The following is a 24353-nucleotide window of genomic DNA, read 5'->3' as shown; positions in this document are numbered from 1 at the left end:
CCACCCCTCTGGACCCTTCCCGCTTTCGTGAGATGCAAAATGTCTGTTTTTTTTCTAATTTGAATTTTTCTAAAAATACGTAATTTGGAAACTCCAAAATTCACTCTTACATACCATATTTCATCCACCTGACATGATTTGATACATGGAGCAATTGATACGTATGAAAATTTCCAGTGTTTACTCAATTTGTTTGAAAAATTAGAAAAAAACACAGACATATTTGCATCTCACGAAAGCGGGGAGTGGTACCTTTACCAAAACTTAGAGCAACTATTCCCCTTGAATAAAATTCCAAGTTTTCCCAAATCGGCCGTTCCAGTGCTGAGAACGAGCATTTTCAAAAAACAACTTCCGTCCCGGGTCTTTACGGGTTAAATTCAAAGTGGTGTCCAGGGTCAATGTTTGGTTTCTATGCATCATCTCGATATCCATATTGAGTATTATTCGGTCATTTTCGACTGTTTCCTAAAAGTTGCCATTAAGTAATTCAAAATGGTGCCTGATTGGTTATTTTAGGCTGTTTTTAACAAAACGGAAGTCACCGTCTTGGATTTAAAAATGGTATTTAAGATAATTTCTGGCCTTTGAGTGTCATTCTGGTTGAAGAAGCACCCATATAGGGTGTTATTCGATCATTTTCGGCTGTTTCCCAGGAACCGAAAGTCGTCAACCTAGAATCCAAAATGGGGTCTGTGGTCGATTTCAGTTGCTGTGTATCATTCTAGTTCCGGATATACTCATGTTAGGCGGAAATCGGCCATTTTTGGCTGTTTTCCAGAAACCAGAAATTGCCATCCTACAATTCATAATGGTGTCTGAAGTCAATTTTCAGCTTGCAACATTCTGGCTCCGGAGAAACTAATATTGGGTGGTATTTGGTCATTTTAGGATGTTTTCCAGGAACCGGAAGTCGCCATCTTAGAATTCAAAATGGTATCTGTGGTCGATTTGAGCTCTTGTGTATCATGCTAGATCCGGATATTATTATGTTGGGTGGAAATCGCCCATTTTTGGCTGTTCTCCAGAAACCGGATGTTGCCATCTTATAATCAAAAATGCTGCCTGAGGTCGATTATGGAACATATTTGTTACCACTAAAAACTTTCAAATACCAAATATGGTTCCATTTAGTTGATTGGTTCGCGAGATGTGCAGAAATTTGTGCAGAAACATGTGCTTCCAGAAGAAGGAGGGGAGTCGAACCATTATGGACATATCTGTTACCTCTAAAAACATTCTCATACCAAATTTGGTTGTATTTTCTTGATTAGTTCTTGAGCTGTGTGAAATTTGTGTTTCATTTGTATGGGACCCCTTCCTCATAGAAAAGGGAGGGGTTTCAAACCATTATGCACATATTTGTTCCTCTAAAAATATTCACCTGCCAAATTTGGTTCCAGTTAGTTGATTAGTTCTCGAGATGTGCAGAAATTTGTGTTTCATTTGTATGGGACCCCTCCCTTCCAGAAGAATGAGGGGTCTCAAACTATCATAGGAACCTTTATCGGAATCATAAACCTCTACATACAAATTTTCACGTCGATCGGTTCGGTAGTTTTCGAGCCTATATGGATCAGACAGACAGACAGATCGGACTGCATTTTTATATGTATAGATTACAACATCAACTTTTAAGAACCTTAAGAATGAATATACATTTATTGTATTGAAGCGTTCATGTAAATCTATTTTTACAAATAATAAATTTGAATGAAAAAGACTGGGTCTGACCGCTAGGTGGATTGATTTAGGTTTTTAATTACAACATCAATATTTTAGAATCCAAAGAGTGAATATACCTTTATTGGATTTAAGCATTCATGTAAATCTATTTTTACAAATAATAAGTTTGAATGAGAAAGGTTGAGTCTGACCGCTAGGTGGATTAATTTAGGTTTTTTTAATTACCAAACCAAAACAAAGCAAATATAAAGCATCTGGCGATTAAAGATTTAGTCTGAATATGGTATTACCGCGTACGTATACGCGCGTCAAAACACTACTCGTTCTGTTTTGCCGCCTCTACCGACGCGTCTTAGCCGCACCAGTATGACCGGTTTGAGCGTTTCATATAGACGTTCGAAGAAGTAGCTCAGACGCTTTTGCGACGCTTTTTGCTCCGCTTCATTTGACGCCTCAGTATGTCATTAGCCTAAGCGTCTCCGAGCTGTCATAAGAGCTAAAAGAGGATACATTGAATGAGTTGTTGTTTTATTTAAATTATTTCCACTCAATATTTTTTTTTATTTCAAGTTTTCTTTTATTTGCCAAAAACATGGTTAACGGCCATCTGTTTCTGGTTGCAATAATTATGGCGCACCCTGTATATTTATTAACACAGTTCAAGTGTCTGATTATTCCAAGACTAGTTGAACGTTCCCGGCGATGCTCGGGATCAAAGGCTTCAAAATGAAGAATATTTTTTTTCAATTCATTGCAGTATTAGCACAACTCACTTCAAAAATATTTCACATCCTATACGTCCATCATCACTTTAAGTACTTCAATATTCTGAGAACGCACAGAACGGAAATACCCATATTGGATTGCATTTTGTGATTTTGAGCTGTTTTACAGAAACTGGAAGTCGCCATTTCGTATATCAAACCGTAAGGAGTTCCACTTTCGGAAGCATTGAAATGGTTGGCCAAATACCGCTTTAGGTTATTTTCCTGAAACCAGAGTTCGCCATTATGGAAAATATTGTGTGGGGTCATCCCAGTTCCAAATATACCAAATTCGGGTGATATCTGGATATTCGACAATCGTTAACAGTAAAACCTCTTTTTATATAACTTTTGGAAGAAAGAAACCCAATCAGTCAAAAATATCAGGATTTTAACAAATCTTAATATTTTGTTACGAACTTTTTGTTTCAACTTATGTTGTAAACTTGGTCTCGTTAATAGTTAAAATATCAAAATAACTTACTGATTATTACAGTTTTTAGCAAGTTCTGTAAGGTTTTTGGCAGAGATGATCAGAATTAGCTAGAATGTACAATATTTTGTTGATTTAAAAACAAATTTTGTTATAAATATCCTATGTATGATAACAGAATTCGATATAATTCTGAACTTTTTATCATTCTGGCATATCAAAAATATTACAGGCTTTGTTATTTCTATCAAGTTCAGATATATTTGTGTTACCCGTATGTTATAATCGTTTGACCGAAAATCAAATTAAGAAGAATTGAGCATGACCATCAATACTTAGTTCTCCTCTATAATGATATCTAAAGAGATGACATGTGAATTTTTATAACGAAAATGTTTGTTGGTGTCGAAGGAACACGTCTGAGAAGAAGTGAATATTTTAACCCACAAAACTACGTAAAAATTAAAAAAAAAATAATGCATGAGTCGCCTCCTAATCGATGTTTAAACCAATGAAATGCAGTTTTTCCTGCAGCCAAATGTCCCAAGATCTAGTTTTGGCAAAAGTTAATCGAATCCCGTAGTATGTTACCATTCACGAAACTACGAAAAAATCAGAAATGTAATTTTTCTGCTCGACTCACACTAAATCATAACGTGGATTTTTCTGCAATAAAATATTTGCAGATGTTGAAGGAACAATGAACATTTTATTGAAAAAAAAACAACTGTCATCGCTTAAAATTTTGATTTAGAGGTGAATTGAGCTTATGCTCAAAAAGTCAAAATTTTGCACGTATTATATGTAGAAGATATATAAATTCCAAAAAGAGTATTTTAATGTATTTTTCTGTATGCAGAAAATAATCTTCAAACATACGTAGTTTTTAAGTAACATCTCAACTTTTAGCAATAAGATACCTATTATTTTTTATTTAAATGTCTTTCCTAAACATTAACAAACATTTCAATGAAAAACAAATACATATCATAGCTTTGAATTTTGATTTAGAGGCAAATTGAGCCCAAATATTCATGATTTTGCATGTTTTACGTAGTGTTGTGAATAATATCTCAATTTTCAGCAATCTTGTTATTTTTACTCAAAAGTCTTTCATGAACATAAACAAACATTTCAATTTAAAAAATCATATATCATAGCTGGCAATTCTGATTTAGAGACAAATTGAGCCTAAAAAATCATGGTTTTGCATTTTTCATGTGGTTTTGTGAAAAATATTTAAATTTTAAATAATCAGATACCTATTAATTTTCCCTCAAATATCTTTCTTAAACATCAACGAACATTTTATTATAGAAAAAATCACAGATCACAGCTTCGGGTTTTGATTTAGAGGCAAATTCAGTTTGTAAAGTCACGATTTTGCATGTTTCATGTAGTTTTGTGATCAATAGCTCGAATTTTAGTAATTAGATACTGATTATTTTTTCTCAAATGTCTTTCTCAAACATCTACGAACATTTTAATGGAAAACGAATCACATGTCTTCGTTTTGAATTTTGATTTGGAAACGAATTAAGTATGAAAAGTCATAATTTTGCATGTTTCACGTAGTTTTGTTTTATAATATCTCAAAGTTTAATGATTAGACACTTGTTCAGATAACGAACTATTTTTTTCCCAGATGTCTTTCCTGAACATTAACAAATATTTCAATGAAAAAAAAATCATATGTCATCGCTTTGAATTTTGATTTAGAGGCAAATTCAGCACAAAAAGTCATAATTTTACATGTTTTACGTTGTTTTGTGAAAAAAATCGCAAGGTTTAGTGATCAAATACTAATTATTTTTCCTCAAATGTCTTTTCTGAACATCAACGAACATTTTAATTTAAAAAAAAACATATGTCATCGCTATAAATTTTGATTTGGATGCGAATTCAGCACAAAAAGTCATAATTGTGCATGTTTTACGTAGTTTTGTGAATAATATTTCAAGTTTTAGTTATCAGATACCTATTATTCTTTCTCAAATGTCTTTCCTGAACATTAGTGAACATTTTAATGTAAAAAAAAACTACATGTCACCGCTTATTTTTTTGATTTAGAACGATTCAGAATAATGATGATTCCTGTAAACCTCAGAGACGGAGAGAATAATATCATTAAGATCAAGCGTTACGGAATTCCATTTTTATATAGTAGATTTTGATATGAAAAATCAGGGATGTATGACTAAAACAAGTACTTTTTTTGTTAAAACGGGCATTTTTTAAATCGCTCGTGCGAAGTGTACCCAAAACTAGTGACATTATTTGATAAAGGAAATGTGAAAAAATATTATCGATAACATTTTTGTACCAGAAATAATACATGCACATTTTTGATGTTTGCTTGCTCATAGAAATTTTTGAAATCAGTGGACTGATCGTTACACCAAAATGACTGTTGACCAGTGTTACCCAAATTAAATGTTAGTCAGGTCTCAAATATTATAATTAAAGTTATCCACCGACATATCTGCAGGGTCTAAAATGGAATGGTTAAATGGTCGGCGTGCGATCAGACCGATCTGAAGCAGCTTGTAGAAAACATACAGGATGGACAACATTTGAGCGCCAGTTACTCGGAATAAAGTTTCTGGTGCTTGGGTCGGTTTGGCTGCACGCCGACCAAATCAATAACAAAGGTGTACAGGATGTTCTACCATCCGGAATAAATCGTTTATAAACATACTGATAAGCTATCAACTGATTTATTTTTCAACGCGGCTGATTCTGTTTGTTGACATCTCGTTACGCCATTCTCTAAATATCATTATTTTGTATTACACAGACTGTTATGTTTCTACCGCAGCAAAATTGAGAGGGCTGACTTAGCCACTTAGCTTTACAATATATGCTTAAGTTCATCAGCCAATCGTTGTATTAATCTACGCAATTGTTTTTATCCATTTCCTTACAGCACAAGGGAATCGAAATCTGGTCCAGACCCATCACACCAATCTACCAAACATTCTACTCGTACGCTGTTGCATTCGTAAACCGACGAACTGACGGAACTCCATCGGATGTAGCGGTTACTCTGCGTGAACTGGGACTGATTTCGCCCACCGGTTACAGAGTTGAGGTGCGTAACACAAACGTCAATAACGTGTAAGCCAAGCAAGTCATCCATTTTCTTCCACAGGATTTGTATGAAGAAGTCGACTACGGAATACTCAGCCCGCAAACCAAAATCAAGGTCAAGGTGAACCCATCGGGAGTGGTCATCCTCCGAGCCGATGTTCAGCCCGAACGCTTCTCCAAGAGACCCTACAATCCTATCTTTTACCGCTACCCCAACTAAGCCGAAGCCAGCAAGCCAGCCACTGAAATGACCCATTGTTTTCAACAATTAGCATCTAAGTCCGATCAAAGTGTGTGTGACGCACATTTACAGTCTGCTTAGAACCACGCGTTTTAAGGTACCAACCGTAATTAAATACATAGCGCCTAGAGGACCGTGTAGATAGACAGCGATAATAGACAAGGAACAAATCTCGATACAAATTGTGTCTAATGTAGAGCAATTGTACAAATAGATACGGCTCATTTAGGGGTCAGCGAATCATCCGTTCCCGTGTAAAGGAAAATAACAATCATAGTTGAAGCAGGATTGGGCCCATGCAACCGTATAAATTGAGATGTGCCAGCGCCGCCAGAATGCAATGAATTCCATATGAACCTGTGTCACTTGGTTAAACCAAAAACCACTGAATAGTTTATAAAGTACGTGTTTGAAAACAAAACAACCATGACTCGCGGGAGGTTTTTCTTATTCAAGTATAATAGTTAGAGTGGCGGATAGATCTGTAGCATATCCAAGGCAAGTGATTCGTAAGGAATTCATCAACATGGTGATATTTATTATACAAAGCACTAAGCTACGTTATGATCGGCTAGTAAATGTCAGCCTGCACATCAGGTGACGCATTACAATTTCAAAAATAAATATTCAATCCTTTGGCCAATATTTGTTAGCCGCGTGTAGTAGGCGAATGTTTTTAGTGATTTAGACATTCTATACAGATCCCAGGCATATCAGCACACCGATACAACCTGAAAGTTAGAAAACTTGACTAATTCCATCGCTATCCAATCCACACTGCACTGCCAAATAGTGTGCTGCATTGGATGACGAATGTCAATAATTCACCCGGCACTTACTGCTAACGGGGTTTGATATCAAACCGTAGAATAGCTACCAAAAACAAGCACTTCGTAAGCGAACAAAACATAACGACCTCCGATGTGTCGTATATTCAATGAAGGTATGCCTGAATATGTAATTTATTTTTACCTAGATCGTAAGCGATATGCAATTAATTAAAGAAATAAAGCGAGAATAAAACGTGACTTTTATAATCGATCGGCAGTGTGAAATCGCCTTATCCTCGAGACTTACATTTTTGCAAATTTTACAGGCAGGCCTCTAGATAAGACACCTGTACGTGAGCTCAAGCCCAAATTGAAAAAAACTTAGTTCGGTGCATCGCGGCATAAATAATTGTCTAAGCTAGGGATCTGTTGAGGATTTCCAACAATAGGCCTTCGTTAGATTAAAAAAAAACACGAATTATTCCACCTAGTGGTGTGATCGGGCCTTTCTCATGCGAAGTTTATTTTATTAAAACGGTTTAGAACACACACTTAGTTAGACTGCAACCAAACCAACCCAGTGCCATTTTTTTCGAGTTGAATTATTAACAGCAGTGGATGTTTAAATCTATAACAAAATTATTCAAACAGTTTTAATGGTGTTTGTCTGATACCATCATTCCCAATGCTTAATACCCCCTTTTAAATTCATGCACCAGAAGTGTTTCATCAAAGCCAGTTTTTCATCAGCTTCAAGTATGTATTTTGATACCATCAACAAATTAGAGGGTCAGACAAACACCGCAATCACAGACACCGGCTACGTTGTACCATTAGGTTGTCTCTGGACTCGTTTTTTTCTTGACGGGACTCAATCCTCAGACGAAACAAACCAATTGAATTCAATTTGAATACTAAACGGAGATATACACCATAAAAATTCGTACATCACTGCGATATGAATAATCGCAATGCTAAAATTCAGAAATAAGTCCAAGAAGTGTTGTTCATCGCATATTTGCACAAATATCAAGCACTAGCGTAATAAAATCGGTTCATCGATTCCTAAACTAATTTGTTTCGAAAAAAATGCTCGGCACCAATCAACAATATAAATATTGCAATGGCTCTAAATTTGCACTTGATTACCATCAACTCATAAAATGAGAACGCCTATATTGGTTCCAAACATTCGTGCGGTTGTATTTGCTTATATATTAAAGCAGCTTCGGGGAAACTTTGATAACAACCTCGTTAACTCAATCAAACTGATTGATCCAATTAAACTCTCTACAATTGTCTCTCAGCTACACCACTGACACGCGACAGCATTGGTTCTTTCAAGCAAAGACAGTTTATGTGGACTTCGGATGCGATAATAAATTAGTTTTGAATAAACGTATGAAAATCACTACATTCAAATCAAAGAACTTTAGAAAAACAACGCTCAATTAGAGGTTATCGTTGGAACTGAACGGAATTCATTGTCAAAGTTCAAGATCGATCAACAATCGTAATCTCTAATTCATTGGAAACGCGAATAAACTCAGTCCTTTATTCACGTTACGGAATCCCCTTGTCAAGTGTATACAAGGTGCAATTAAGCTGTAAATAAAAACATCACGTGTACCAGCCGTAAAGCGATGTGTTTCAATTTTTTCAGCGAGCTAAAATTAAGCGTAAGCTGGCTTAGCTTATTGATTGATTTTGTCATTTAACAAATTGGTTGAACCTATTCAACCTATTCAATAAGTAGGTCGAATTGTTTTAACAAAAAATCAGTTGAGGTGTTATTTTCCAACTGAAACAAAACACATCAAAATTATAGTCCAACAAGCTGAACTACTTAGTTAACCTGAATTCTGATTGCGTTGATTACTTCGAACGACTTGATACGTGTAACAATCATGGGTAATTTTAAACTAGATCGAGCGAGTTTCAGTTGCATTGGACTTACCGGCGACTAGTGAACGCCTATCAAGAATAATAAATTGCGTGGAAGTAATTTACTGTCGAACAAAGTACAACTCTGGTGGCCGCAATCGGTGCGCTCATTTTTTGCAGCACAACAACACCTTTCATGCAGTTCTTTTGATAAATTTCCTGGTTTATGGTTCTTGAAGTTACAAAAGTGTCCTTCCTTAGCTACGGATTGCTTGCGATACGAAGACCCTTTTAGGGTATTTCGACCTGATTTATGTTTGCCGATTGAACTTCACTGTTTCATGGGATTCGTTAGAAGAAAGTTATTACTTTTGCAAAAATTTTAGAATTCACTACTTTACTCGAAAAAAAAAACGCACCAGACAAAAGTGTTCGCCAAAAATTTATGTTAAGTCGGATTTTCTTGAAACTCTCAGGGAAAGAACTAATACATATGGATTATGTTTCGGCATAATTACTTCATGCAATTTCCTCTCCATCGCTCGCACCTTTCCCTTAAGACCACCCCATTACATTTAGTGTAATGGTGGAGCCGAACTTTTTGGTCACTTTCATCCATTCTTTCTTCAACTCCAACTCGTTCTTAAACACCTTGGACAATTTTCGAACTTTGACCTTCATTGTGGCCCAAAGTCTTTTCACCGGACCTCTGGTGAATTTGGGGGGTTGGCGGTTTTTTATACAAAAACCAAATTATTGTACCAATCCAACGTCGATCGCGCGTAATGACATGGTGTCAGATCCGGCCAAAATAATGTCTCGCCCCCGTGGTACCGCAGGAAGGGCAACAGACGCTTCTGGAAGCACTTGGTGCGGTGAATGTCATTGTTGATGATATCCGTTGTGATGTACGGTTTACTCAATTTACCGTATTAGCATGTTGCCTGCTAGAGCAAGTATTTTTTTGGGAATCTGTCCACTCTACTCTTCCTTATGTCTTCCGGAACATCAAACCGTGATTTGGCAGCGTAGAACTCAAGCCCCGGTATCTGCTTTGCGTCTGCCTTGATGTAGGTTTTGTCATCCATAACCACGCGCTTTGGTTTCGTTAGCCACTGGACGCCGTGTTTTGTTCATCACGTCAGTTCGGTGCCTTCCGGACCTTGAATACACGAAGCCCAGCTCGTTTCATGGTTTGCTGAACGAACCAGGCGGAACACTTTGCCTTCAGAGCCGCACCGCGAATCGAAAGGTTCTGATTACGCTTAAAATAATTTGACATCTTGCGGGCTGTCCTCGATAAATTGCCAAATTCTATAAAAATTAGTATTACTGAGTTTTTTCTTGCGTAGATTTTTTTCCTTAGATAAATTGGAGGTCTCCAACCTTAAACCTTAATTTGATTGGATATATAAATTATATAACCTTTGATAATCGGATATCGGAAACGCATTTGACCGAAGATTATAGGTTGATGGTTCGAGTCCACTCTTCTCGGTCCTGGGCTACTCATCGTCAATTTCCTAGGCGTCTCGACACTCGTAGACCCGCTTCAACCTGGTCAAGCCACCTAGCACGTTGAACTCTTCTGTTTTTGGTGCCGGTGAGGCCCGGCATCCTCACGACAAATTCTACCCATCGCAGCCTCTCGACCTTCTTCAGGTGCACAATGGGAATCTCTCCAAGTAATTCCTGAAGCTCGAGATTCTTACGCCTGCGCCACTTTCCGCTTTCAGTTTGTACTCCACCAAATGTTGCCCGCAATTTTCAAATACTTTCCTTTCAAATACGGCCAGTGCGCTTATGTCCTCCGTGCGCAGCGTCACGGTTTCAAGTTCATAGAGAAATAATGGTTTAATTAGGGTTTTGTATCTCGTCAGTATGGTAGGGCGTCGTATGCTCCCGGATCGAAACGTCCTGTGAAGACCAAAGTGGGCCCGATTGACAGTTTGAATACGTTGTTGAATCTCCTTACTTGTGTTATTGTCGGCGGTTACCAGAAATCCTATCGCTGTTCATGATCAGCAACCGTGGAAGGCGTATGTTGGTTTCTCTCGTACCTCTCCTTTTCATATACTTGGTTTTCGACGTATTATTTTCTACTACTACCCCCCAGCTTCCACCTTTAGTCTAGCGTAGATTGCCTCCGTCGTCGATGAGTTTCTCGTAATAATATCCAGGTCGTCTGCGAAGCCTATGAGCTAATTACCTTTGCTGCAAATAGTGCCTCTCGTTTAAATGCTCGTTCGTCGAATTACACCCTCAAGAGCAATGTTGAACAACATGCTAGAAAGTCCATCTCCTTGTCTCAACCCTCTGCGCGCTTCGAAGGGATCGAGAGTGCCCCAGATACGTACTCGATCCAAAGTAGCTTTGATAAGTCGTGTCAGCTGAGCTTATCGGGAAAACCGTAGTCGTGCATTATTTGCCATAGCTGGTCTCGATCAACTGTATCATACGCTACCTTGAAGTCCACGAAGACGTGGGGTGTGGATACGTTGTACTCCCGGCATTTCTAAAAGATTTGGCGGAGGATGAAGATTTGATCTTCAGTAGCGCGTGCTTGTGTGAAGGCCGCTTATTACTGCCCTACGAATTCTTTTGCTAGAGGAGAAGGATGACGAAGTAGAATTTGGGAAACGACTTTGTAGGCGGCGATGATAAACGTTATGCCACAGCAGTTGCTGCGTTTTAGCCGATCTCCCTTATTATAGATGGGACATACAACTCCTTCCATCAATTCCTCCGATAGTCTCTCTTTCTTCCAAATCTTGGAAAATACCAGTAGAGTGCCGTTGCTAGTGCCGAATCTCATTTGCTGAACTATATTCTTCGAAGCCTATATGGTCGGCGGGCAGCCAAACTAAACTAAGCACCAGGAAACATTATTTCGAGTAATCAGCGTTCAAAGTTTAATCACCTCGTATGTTCTCTCTGCTCCAGGGTATTTTTTGTTTTAATATTATTATGAACAATCAAATGACTTCGTGTTATCACGTTTCCAGTTAGTTTATTTTTCTATCACCAATCCCACGGAAACGTGAACACTACGATCGCGTCCTCACGGAGGCGGAGAACTGCTTCACAAGGCACGACACGAGGAGCTTCTGTAGAGCAGGAGTTCCAGATCTTTGGCGTACTTTTTGGAGTACTTTTTCAAGCGAAAATATTTGGCGGAGCACCTGCAAGAACCTCCTTATATTAACCCCTTCGTGATCGAGATCGAGTGTCAACCCCTGAGGGAAACTGGGTCGTATGCTAACTGAGAAGTTTCCGTAATCGTCTGTTTACTGCGTCTGATTCGGAGCGGATAGCTGAGCTATGGAATGCAGTGTCTCAACAGTTCTATCCAAGACGGAGATCCCGTCACCAGGCAGGGTATCGTAGCCACAAAGATGAACGAGGTGTCGGTTTCGTCATATAATCAAACATGGAGCCTCGCCAGTGACCGTTCATGTGTGTTGAGATTTAAGGGCAGATTCTTTAATTACCGCCTGATCAATTTCTATTTCGAGCAGTAAATGTGGAGCTGACGATTGAAAAATGTACTTACTGGGGAAATAGTTATTTAGAAATTTACGAAAAATATAGTCCAGTAGGTGGGACTCGAACCCACAACTTCTAATCTCCGGTAAGATGCGTTTCCGATTACACCACCGCAAAACGTATAAGTCGGCCTTCCTAAATAGCTATTTATCGCTTGCACACTTTATCGCACGTCATCATTTACTCAGTAGAGAGTATTGTTTGGTGGCTGGCTTTTGTTTCGTAACTCTCACGTCACAGTGGGGTTTACTGCATCAGTAAGAGGTCGAAAAGTGCCAGTCTGTTGCCGTCTCTACCAACGGCAACATCTTGACGTGTTGGTCCGTCATGAAATATTTATCTTTCTTATTTTTAATGACTATAATGCAAGTCAAGCTATTTTTATTTCTATTTCGAGCAGTAAATGTGGAGCTGACGATTGAAACTGTTATTTGAGAGTTACGAAACAAAAGCCAGCCACCAAACAATACTCTCTACTGAGTAAATGATGACGTGCGATAAAGTGTGCAAGCGATACAAAATAGCTATTTAGCAAGGCCGACTTATACGTCTTGCGGTGGTGTAATCGGAAACGCATCTGACCGGAGATTAGAAGTTGTGGGTTCGAGTCCCACCTGCTGGACTATATTTTTCGTTAATTTCTAAATAACTATTTCCCCAGTTAGTACATTTTTCAATCGTCAGCTCCACATTTACTGCTCGAAATAGAAATAAAAATAGCTTGACTTGCATTATAGTCATTAAAAATAAGAAAGACGCCTGATCAATGTCACAATGATGTGAAAAAGGAGTTCGAAGAGCTTTTTGATAGAACATGTGGAACATGCCCAAAACATGACATTAAGATCGTTACCGGAGATGTAAATGTACAGGTTGGACAGGAATAGTTCTTCCGTCCAATTATTGGTAGAATCAGCCTCCATGCTACCAGTAATGAGAACGACCTGAGATTGGTGGACTTTGCCGCAGCTAGAGATATAGCAATCTATAGCACATATTTTGCACGAAAAGACTGGTCATATTCTAGTTAGCGGCCAGCAATTCTCAGACGTCATCAATGTGCGGTCCTTCTGAGACCCGAACGTGAACTCACCATCTCGCAGAAGAACCGATCCACATCCGGCTGGTGAATGTATACAAATTGAGCTCCTCGAGATGAATACGGCTGAACATGCAGCGGTTATTAGCTGACGAAGTTGCAATTGAGTACGCTCGGTAGGTTGATAAACGAATAAGTGAACCGGTTGCAGCTTTAACAAACAACGGAGGCCACCACGAATCGATCAGTAACACAGTGCGAGAGGTGTTGGGCGCGACCAAAAGAACTACGCGCAAATCTTCGATGCGAAATGCCAAGAGGTGACGAAGGAGAAATATGAGGTCTGTGCATAATATAACAACAACAATATCGCACGCTAGCCTGGAGGGCTAATAGCGGTATTGATCAACTAGATTAGTTGAGAGAATTCGTTATCCATATTGTTCTTGGCACATTTTGCATGTTGTAGGATAAGTACAACGATAAACCGTGCCCCAGTGCTGAGTCGAGAATATTTCCAGCCCGAAAAGATTCTCAACCTGATCGGGAATCGAACCCGACATCACAACCGTGTAGGAGAGCTAGCCTACCGACTCCGTAAACGCTGAACCACGGGGACCATGGTGGGTGCAAAATGGTGACTGCAAATTGTGTGACACACCAGATGAGATAGATGTAGAGAGGCTAGAGCGGTCAAAAAGAGACTCCAGCTACGCAAAAGGGTCGGTAGGTTACAGAGTCCGATTCAACAAGCGGATGGTCGTGGGTTCGAATCTTAGTAAAATCAGGGCAATTCGATGTCAACGGACTTAAGGATAGATTTATTCTCAGGTAATAACTCTTCCTTCACGTTGAATTCTAAAAACCCTCAACAAAAATCTTGACAAATCCGTTATACAATAAGACTGGTCAGAGAGTCATTTAGTTGAGACCTCTCCAGGGAATTCAAATTGTAATTGGTGGTAACAAGGTAGTGTGGCTCGGAATAGTAAACGTTAAAAGGAAGGGTATACACACAAGCACGTATTATAATAATCATGTCACTTACTCTCAATAGTAATATAGTTCACAATAGAAATGCGGAATACAGCGAACATCCGGACGATGTCACAAAAGATCAATGTTTATGGTCACAGTTATGAGTCCATACAGGAAAAAAAACGCGGCAAAGAGAAGCAGATATCGACAAATCTAGCATAGGAATAGCGGAGAATGGACAAGCTTGCACGAGATCAGGGATGCTTGTAAAGAGCTTAAAAACATAAAGTAGCTGGGAATGACGGCCTTCCAGTTGATCTTCCCAATCAGGAGTCAGTGTTGCCTTTTACAGCAATTACTGTTTCATTGATTCAAAAATGCATATACTCTACCAAATATTTTGGCAGAAATTTTTTTAATGCAGTTGCTTCGCGGACGCGGTTTGGGAACCCTTGCTCTAGAGCGATTAACGGAATCAGGAATCGGACCGTTTCAGTTCCTGTCATGTGTGGTGACAGATAAGGGAATCTCGCAGGTATCCAGGCATTGGAAACAACACTTCGAAGTGGTGTTGGACGGTGAGGAAGGAAAGTCGTCAAGGGGAGCAGGAATGAAATTAGAGAGGATGGACAAACTCTGGATCTACCCATCTTGGACGAGGTGAAAAAAAGCTTGCAAAGAGCTTAAGAACCTCAAAACTACTGAAAATGATCGCTTATCCTTTCAAAATCTGTAGCGAGTGGTTGTATTGTGCAATTTACCAGATTATCCTAGAAGGAGATCTGAGGAGGAACTGGTTGAAGGATTTTTAAACCCGATCTGTAAAAAAAGATGCAGGCTGTAGCAACTTATCGAGGTATAACTCCCCTCGTTTCGGCATATCAAATTCGCATTCTGTTTCATAAACTAAGGCCGTTGCAGGAAGCCTTTGTTGGTAAAATACCAGTGCGGTTTATGAGCGGAACGATCTATGGATCAGATGTTCACCTTGAGACAGATCCTCGACAAGTGTCGAGAGCCCAACTTGCAGATACATCATCGGTCTATAGACTTCAAGGTGGTGTTCGATTCAGTGAAACGCAACAAGTTGTGGCAAATTGAGCTTGAACATGGTTTCCCAACAAAACTGATTAGGCCGATACGTTTGACTTTTGACGATTTCACCAAAAGCATCAGGACAGCGGGCGAAATTTCGAACTCGTCTGTGACATTCGATGGTATGAAGCAAGGAGACGGACTCTCGAACTTGCTGTTCAACATAGCTGGGGGCACGAAGAGCAGGTATACAGAGGAACGAAACCATCATCAGGAAGTCTCACATGCTTCTAGGCTTCTTGTGCTACATCGAAATGTTTGCTGAGTTGAACTGATCATAAATACTGCCAAAACGAAATACAAATGAAATGGCATGAGAGTATTGTAATCCTACGGGTGTTGATGAATGTGGATACTTTCGAAGTAGTTGATGAATTTATTTATCTGGGTACACTCGTAACGAGTGATAACGAGGTGGGCTGTACGTAGTATGCAGGCTACTGTGGGCTGGTCACGTAAAACGTATCGCAGAAAAAAAACTAGCAAAAATAACATTCAGTGGAGACTTGGATGGAGGCCGACGATTTGGAGGCAGAACCCGCACGCGTAAGATGTGTGCTGTCGACGAGGATGCCAGAGCAGCGAGCGTAGGGCGACCAAGACCAAGTTGTATGGATTCTAGATTCGGCATAGGATCTCTACGATCTGTCTTAATTTCAAAGTAGTCAACTATATTGTTCAGTTTGAGGAAAATTATTTATGAGAGAAAATACAAGATTATCATCTCAAAAGATTTATTTTTAGGCGGTCCAATGCAAATTTGAAACGCATCCCTCGCGTAAAAAAGAACTCAGTTTAATTAAAAAAAAACATCACTTCTAGGTCAGCTAGCTTTTTTCATCGAAGTAGTTCAATGCCATTATTATTTTTTAAATACTTAGAAAAACAAATTCAGCAAATTTTTGAAAGGAACAATTTCGTATTCGTTTTATTGAACCCACGGAAATGTACATCAATTTCTTCAAATTTAAATCCGCGATCAGTCAGACAATTATTAACTTCACCCAGGGCGAGAACAGCACGCAATATAGGTCAGATAAATGAACTTGAATCTAACGTGCGAGAAAAACTAGTTCAAGTACATTTCAATAACATTAACAACCCCATTCTATCTCGTTGCAAACCGCAGATTTAGCAAACATAATTTAGTAATCATTCTAAGCACGACATTATTGTAATAAACTTACGATTGTTGTAGTATCTGGCGTCCGGAAATCGACTATTTTCGCCTGAATCGGCTTGATGGGCCAGCTTGGGATCGTTCGTAGTTGCAATTGGAGCCATGTCACTGTGACCGTCAACTGTCTCGTGCTATTTTCTATACGTTCTATTTCTGTCCTCACCCAGCTGCAGCAGATTGCAAATTATTGATTTTCTCGCGTGCACTGGATTCCAAGGATAACAGCAGTACTGATTGCAGCGTACGTAAATGTTTTACGATTTTCAGGATTTTTTCAGGAAATTGACGATTTTTAGCTGCCTGAATCACAACTTTCAGCACTATTTTTGTCAATGTAAGAAAATATCTACTGCAATCGAGTAAACACTAACGTGTTTGTTCACTTCCTTAAACAACCTGAATATACACCTTAAAACTACTCAAAATATCTACACCAAAAGGTAAATATATTTCTTGTCCTTATCTTCGGCACTGAAACAACAGGAAATCAAACAACAGTTCAGTTGAAGAGTCCAATCTGTCCAAAACCGCAGGTAACTAACAGATAACCGTGGATGTTGTGCACTTCACTTACTACACTTGCAATATGTTCGCGCTCTAGCGCCAAACAAAACAATAACACCTCACTAGGCGACACGGCGCGTATCGACCAGGAACTCGCTGACCGTGAAATGGGTTATCGCACTCTCTTCTGCAAAAGCTTAGCGGATTCTGACTACTTGATTACGGTTTGAACGGCGAGCGACTCCAGCAGACTTCAACTATCAAACACGTGTATCAGCAAATAACAGTCTAATAGTTGCCGCTTAATTTAACTACGGAAAATTTTTCACTCTGTTTTTATATGGATGCAAAATCTGTGTTTACAAATAACTGAATCAAAACAGAATTGAAAGCGACACAACTGAATCTTAGTATGAGTTGAGTATGCACATGGGTTGTAATCCACTGTTAAAGAAGTGTTGTAATATTGGCACTGTAGTGAAACTTAATGTTCTACCCAACTTTTCTCTTTCAAATTTCACAGATTATATAAAACTTTCTTACTCAGCTTCAAGCTACTAGCTTCTAGAACTCGAAGGATTTATCAGTATCTTTTTCACTGAAGTGATTTGACGAAGTATGTTTTATGAACTTCTTCACATCCGTCATGCCATGGGCTATGACGCGATCGCTGCAGCTCGGCACACCTCGGGATTTGCCAGTTTGCTCGGGATGCGACTGAGCCAGCTTAATAACTTTTGGTAGCACCCTGAATGCGTTAGTGGAAGGCAATTTTTTGATTCTCTGCTGCTGATCCACCGGTTCCAATGATTATTTTCTTCTGCGCTCTCGTAGAACCACACAACCACAATTTGCGAATCGTATTGGAAAGCGATTTGCAAGATTTCACTATTCGCCAAAAGTGGAATACCGATATCCAATCAGGACAAGCAATACAAACTGTCTATTCACACAGAAGCAACTGGGCACCGAAAATAAATCTTTGCCGTACGACAGACGAGCAGCAGCAAAATGCCAGAGATGGTGACGAACGAATGGATCACAGAGCGGTCCGAACCCGTCCGTCATTAGACACGCGCCACAACATGCATGTGCGGTAAGTATTCACATTGCTACAGCAACAGGGTTGTAGCTGCATGAATGAGTAAAAGAAAAGAAAAAAAACAAAACAAAACAAAAATAAACAAAAAAAAACAAAGCAAACAGAATCTGTAATTTTTTGGAAATGTGAATTTGGTGATGGTGGTTTGGTGGTCTGGTTTTTTCGTCATGTGGTTGTTTTGAAGCTTCATAACATAATTCATGAAATAATTCCCATTATTTGTGGGACATGTGACTTTTTAACGCAGGTTTTCATTAAAACTTAACCAAATTTTATCTATGCCTGAATCGGTAGCAGTCGATTTGTTTAAAAGGCAGTTTATCTCAGCATTTTGACGTAGGACTACGTCTTTGTTTTCTATAGTGGGGTACATTACGTAAAATTGTAAATGAAACTGGCATATGTTTCGTCAGATTTTAAACGAAAATAACAGTATGATGGACCCACATGATGGATGGTAACCACATGATGGATATCAATAACCAATATGCTGCTGGATAGATAAAATGTTGGACAATTTTGTAATACGTTAGTTATAATTAACATATCATTGCTCAGCGGTGAAAACTGATAAAAAGTTTCGAGGACAAATTTATGCAAACAATGAACAAGCATACCACAGACGACATGAATGGACACCTACCATTTACTGTGACATTCTCTACATCAATATCAAAAATCAAAATGACATAATCTCCTCGTCCCAGCAGGTCAATTAATGTTTGCTTTCATAAACTTAGCCTATGTGAAGTCTCGGAGGTAAAGGTTTTGCAGAAAGTTTGAAACAACCCTCTTTCTTAAACTATGTGTTACCCTGCTGTTAGACACTAAAAAAAACTGTTGCCTTCAAAGAAAACATTACCGTACAATACAGATGGAGCAGAGCGCTGCTGATTTGTCATTGCAGCGGTACACGACTTCAATTCGTGTGCAATCAAGAAAAAACTGCAACGCTGCTGCTGCTGATGCTTAACAGTTTATCTCATGAATATGGCTACAATAAAAACCATACATTACTCAACAAGAATTGAACATTATTGCAACGGTTATAAGTTATAACTTACTTTCAATAACCAAACAAATAATACATGTATATTCGTAATACAGGTCGGACTCGATTATCCGGAGACTCGATTATCCGGAAACTCGATTATCCGGAATTTTATTTTTTTGGTGTCCGTTTTCAATTTTTATTCCGGAATTTTGTCTTTACCATCCCTTGTGGCATATTTGTTACCATTTAAGTCACTTCCGGCATGTTTGGGACATGTTCGAATTAAGTGAAAATAATTAATTTCCAATTTATTTTTTTTGCTTCTCAAGATTCTATCCTTTTTTGCCTGAGAAATAACTGGTTACGCCACTGGTTACGCCACTGGATCATTTTAAACTTCAACTTCGTTGCAGGTAATTGTTGATTACTACGATTTTTTGCTGGAACTTGTTGATAATTTTGTTTGATATAACTTCTAATGCTTCCCTATTAGTGAACCTATGTAACGGCTTCAAAATTATTCTCCAGAGTAAGATTCATAAAATAAATCTGATTTGAATAGAGTTAAATAAGACAAAACAATTCATTGTGATAACGTGAATATTGTTGGATTTGGTTTCTGAGGAAATAGAAATAATTCTGATTTAGACGCATTAGGAAAAAAACTTGGTGCTTATTCAACAGAAATGATACGCTTCTCCTGTGTCAAATAAATGTTATTTGAACAAAAAAACACTGCAGGCAGAAAATTTCCAAGTGTAAACGAATGTGTAGGTTATAACCTACCAGGGAATTCTTCTACTAGATATCCCTGTACGCGCCTTTGGCGCGGAATTAATACACAAGATAACGGTGGACTAACTGACTTTATTTTCGTACATCACTACTTAAATATACCCTACCGGTAACTCAGAGAGAGAGACTTTCTCCACTCTCTGTTTACCTTACTAATCTCTTAACCTATAATCTAGTACCGCATGTACGATAGAACGCATGCGAGAGCATCAACACCGTTGAACCGGCGACTTCTGTTTTGTTTATAACACAAAACTTGTTTATTTTATTCGAGTTTGTTTGCCTGTAGCACAGCAGAAGGCTGCGCGAAGTTCTTTGCCACCTGTGGCATAATATGTTGATACATAGAGTGTTGTTTCGCCTGACTAAAGCATAGCAGAAGGCTATGCCCTCCTAGGAACAACATTTAACTTTAATTATAAGGCTCGTGACGGAGCATTGGGTTCTTCGCAGGGTGTGACGTCACACGAAATTTCGTTTGAGTGTTGTTAAATATATTAAAAAAAAAAATAACAGAAGGCTGAGAAAAAATAAATTCATATTATTTTTCAGAACATGACATCATTTCTTTAGGAGGTTCTTTTTGCCATAGTTTGTTCTTTGATTACTAATGTAAAACAAGTTCCTATTTTTCAAAGGACGAGTAAGAGCATAAAAGTTCAAATTTGCTAGGATTTCTGTTTTATGTACCCTTTGTGTAATGGCATGCACCAACATGCAATGCGCCTCATAGGAAGGTGAAAGTAAAGTAGTCTAACCTAGCTTTCGTAGAGGATACAATAAAAATTGTTTCTGTACTGACTCCATACTGTTTATATGTGTAACATGGAATGGCGACCAGACTGTGCTACAATGTATGATATTCTGATCCTTACTTTTTGTATGTTAAGCGTTGTTTGACCAATAAATAGTTAATGGGTTCGATGATGGCAATTTCGGTCACGGGTTACTTTAAAACACGTTTTATTATGTCAAAGCCTGGCAAAGGCTTTGACATAATGAAACGTGTTTTAAAGTAACCCGTGACCGAAATTGCCATCATCGAACCCACTTACTTTTTGTGTTCTGTAGATCAAGTATGACTGAATCCATTCGAGAAGTCTTCGATTGAACCCAATCATAGATCATTTGAAAAGCAGTAGAAGAATGTCAACTCTATCGAATGCCTTACTGAAGTTTCCTTTATAAGTTGATAGTAAAAGTTACTGTGCACTGTGAGATTTTCAAATAAATCTTTCTACCAATTGTGAATGTCATGATATATAATACTTGGGATGTGTAGAAAACACTTAGGAATTTATATCATGAAATGGTGGTTGTAAACGTAAACGGTGGTTGTAAATTGTCCTTTACAATAAGTATTTCATTGTTTTTATACCAGTTTTTTGTACATTACGACCTTCAAAAGGTCTTCACTCAAAAATGTACCGTACGACGATTTTGAATTTTTGACCAGAGATTCAGGACGTCATAACAAATCGAATGGTATACTCAGATCCTTCGGTGTATTTTTTCATAATAACGGTCTGTGGAAGCACCGCGTGCCGCAATCTGAAGAAGAGTTGAAGAGTATTTAAGGAAGTTAAAATTTCATCAGGTCTATGTTATCGACTGTGACATCTATCAATGGCTCTGGAAGTTATGAGGAAAACTGATAATCACGATTCTTGGTAAGGACCTGCTTGTGAGTTTCATGATATTTTGTGTACTTCAATTCTGGTGGAGTTTTGGCAGTATTTTTTTAAGAGAAGGGTTTATTAGTATTCTAAATATTTGTAATAAATATAAGTTTTGGCAGTAAACAATAATTTCTTCTCTGTCATGGAATTCGACATTGTAAAACATTTTATGTTCAGCTACATCTTCCAGGGGATCCGTCAGTTTCTGGCAAAACACAATCGCCTGCATTCACACATCTCATAAGGAAGTTAAAATTTCATCAGGTCTATGTTATCGACTGTGACATCTATCAATGGCTCTGGAAGTTATGAGGAAAACTGATAATCACGATTCTTGGTAAGGACCTGCTTGTGAGTTTCATGATATTTTGTGTACTTCAATTCTGGTGGAGTTTTGGCAGTATTTTTTTAAGAGAAGGGTTTATTAGTATTCTAAATATTTGTAATAAATATAAGTTTTGGCAGTAAACAATAATTTCTTCTCTGTCATGGAATTCGACATTGTAAAACATTTTATGTTCAGCTACATCTTCCAGGGGATCCGTCAGTTTCTGGCAAAACACAATCGCCTGCATTCACACATCTCACATGGAGTAGTCGAAGTCATCATATTGGAGAAGTTCGCTGATGTATTACCGGCCAGATGGTAAGGATACGGAACATCTGAAGAGGCCCCAGGAGTCGTCATGTTGAACGGGCGTGTTGAAGCAGTAAACACAGAGAACAAATCACAAGGGTTGTTAGCAAAGCCACGACCGCAAGGTTGACGTAGAACAACATGAGGTTGTTTGTTACATTACTTGTATTGGATATGTTTAAAATTTCGTGCGAAAGAGGAGTTGAAGTGCTACCGATTTTCAGTTTGCACATACATGAAACAGGAATACAGGGCTATCGAATTGTAATATGCATATATAAATACATTACTGAACAAGAATGGAACAAAACACTATGCGGAGAAAACTAGTTTTAACGGTCAGAGTGTGCATGCAGATAGAGATAATTACCTTCTGATTACAGCGCGATTACAGTGTTGGTGAATGCACCTACCGCTAATACCGATACCAGGAAGTGCCGGCTGCACCTACCGCTGAGGCTGCTACCATACTGCTACTGGTACTCAAAGATATTAACTCTTCAAATAAGTATTTTATTTGTCCTTAAAAGAACAATTTTTCAATTCAATATCGGATATAATGCTGATCGCGTTTCTGTGCTATTTCCGATAGTAATATTCTTCTGAAGAAAATGATCCAAATTTTCCATATGAGGAAAAAATTAATTTTCACAGGCGCATTTATGCCTTGCACAAATAGTGTTACAAAACTATGAAAAACATTTCTCCTTCATCGTTTCTAGCTCACCTCGACGTTAGCAAGTACCTTCATATTGATCTGCTGCACAATTTTCGCCGTTTTTATCTCCAAATCGGTGACAATCTTTGCCTTCTCGCGCTTTCTTGCTTCCTTCTGATCTTTCTCAGTAAACCTACTCTCGAGCTTGCAGTGCTTCTGTATCAGGATGCCAATGAAATGCATGGGATAAAGTAAAGAGTTGGGGCATAGAGGTTTTGTCTTCTCGAAAAATGTCCTCAGACGAAATCTCAAGCAGACTTTGGGAAGAGCCTCAGAGTGACCAATGAAAAAATGCACCTGAAACTGTCAAGATGCATTTTGCAAAATGCATGAAACGTTGAGATCTGTTCTTTCGAAATATTTTTTTTTCGATCCTGGGACTTACAGTATAATAACCCCTCGATTCGTACGCTTTTCGCTTAAAAATATTTGATATATATTCTCTTTAAAGTATGTCACTTGCAAATGCAAAAATCTGACAATATATGTTACGGAACAGTAAATTTATCCACCTGACCAAGATTTTTTTTGACGCAGATCTCACTGCGAAGCCGCTGTCGACTTTGGCTGAAACCAACAACCAGCTTTCCTCTAACCGGCATAATCATGAAAGTTGGGTCATCGTGCAAAAAAACAGGTTTTCATGTTGACATTTCCTCAGAAACCATTCAGAAATGAAACGGCAGACATGAGGGAGGATGATTTCCCGGCGTGAAACCTGATTTCCCGGTTTTCCCGTATTTTTTCCCCAGTGATTTGAAATTCCTGGCTTTTTCCCGCTTTTCCCGGTAGAGTGGCCACCCTGTGTCACAGCTGTGGCGCTACCTAGTATCCACTACCATTGGTATCCACTGCACTGCTACTGCTGCTGCTGCTGCTGCTGCTGCTGCTGCTGCTGCTAAGAGAGGACTGCTGTTGTCGCTGTCTAGAACTAATATGAGCGGGTCCGGCTGAAACAAGCTCTTATATAGGCCAAATAGCACATTTAAAATTGCAAGGTCTATGATTCTGTCGACTGTGCTTGGGAAGCAATCATATAACGACCAACCAGAGCTCGAATTATTCGTTTCGACAAGGCTCGACTATCAATAAATTAATAAAATAAATAATAAAATTACAATTTGCTGCATTTGGGAAAAATCTTAGAAGATTTTCCAATCTATTGCTGCAAGAACGAAGGGAATCCTTCGAAAACCAACCGATTTATCCGCATTTGAA

The 24353-nt window shown here is 38.6% G+C and overlaps 2 protein-coding genes across 2 annotated transcripts in view; one reads left to right on the top strand and one right to left on the bottom strand.

The window, feature by feature from the left end:
* The window catches only part of LOC129732651 (alpha-N-acetylgalactosaminidase), a 104020-nt gene extending 95622 nt beyond the window's left edge, over nucleotides 1-8398 (top strand). The window contains exons 7-8 of the mRNA XM_055693704.1: nucleotides 5810-5974; nucleotides 6035-8398. Coding sequence (XP_055549679.1) covers nucleotides 5810-5974; nucleotides 6035-6193 — 324 coding nt within the window. The 3' untranslated portion in view covers nucleotides 6194-8398. The remainder of the gene's footprint in view (nucleotides 1-5809; nucleotides 5975-6034) is intronic.
* Nucleotides 1-18238, bottom strand: part of LOC129732652 (6-phosphofructo-2-kinase/fructose-2,6-bisphosphatase 1-like) — a 154127-nt gene extending 135889 nt beyond the window's left edge. The window contains exon 1 of the mRNA XM_055693706.1: nucleotides 16714-18238. Within this exon, the coding sequence (XP_055549681.1) occupies nucleotides 16714-16810 (97 nt within the window). The 5' untranslated portion in view covers nucleotides 16811-18238. The remainder of the gene's footprint in view (nucleotides 1-16713) is intronic.
* Between the last annotated feature and the right edge of the window lie 6115 nt (nucleotides 18239-24353).

This window comes from Wyeomyia smithii, chromosome 3, assembly GCF_029784165.1.
Source record: "Wyeomyia smithii strain HCP4-BCI-WySm-NY-G18 chromosome 3, ASM2978416v1, whole genome shotgun sequence".
Lineage (NCBI taxonomy): Eukaryota > Metazoa > Arthropoda > Insecta > Diptera > Culicidae > Wyeomyia > Wyeomyia smithii.
This window is presented reverse-complemented; position numbering and strand designations above follow the sequence as displayed.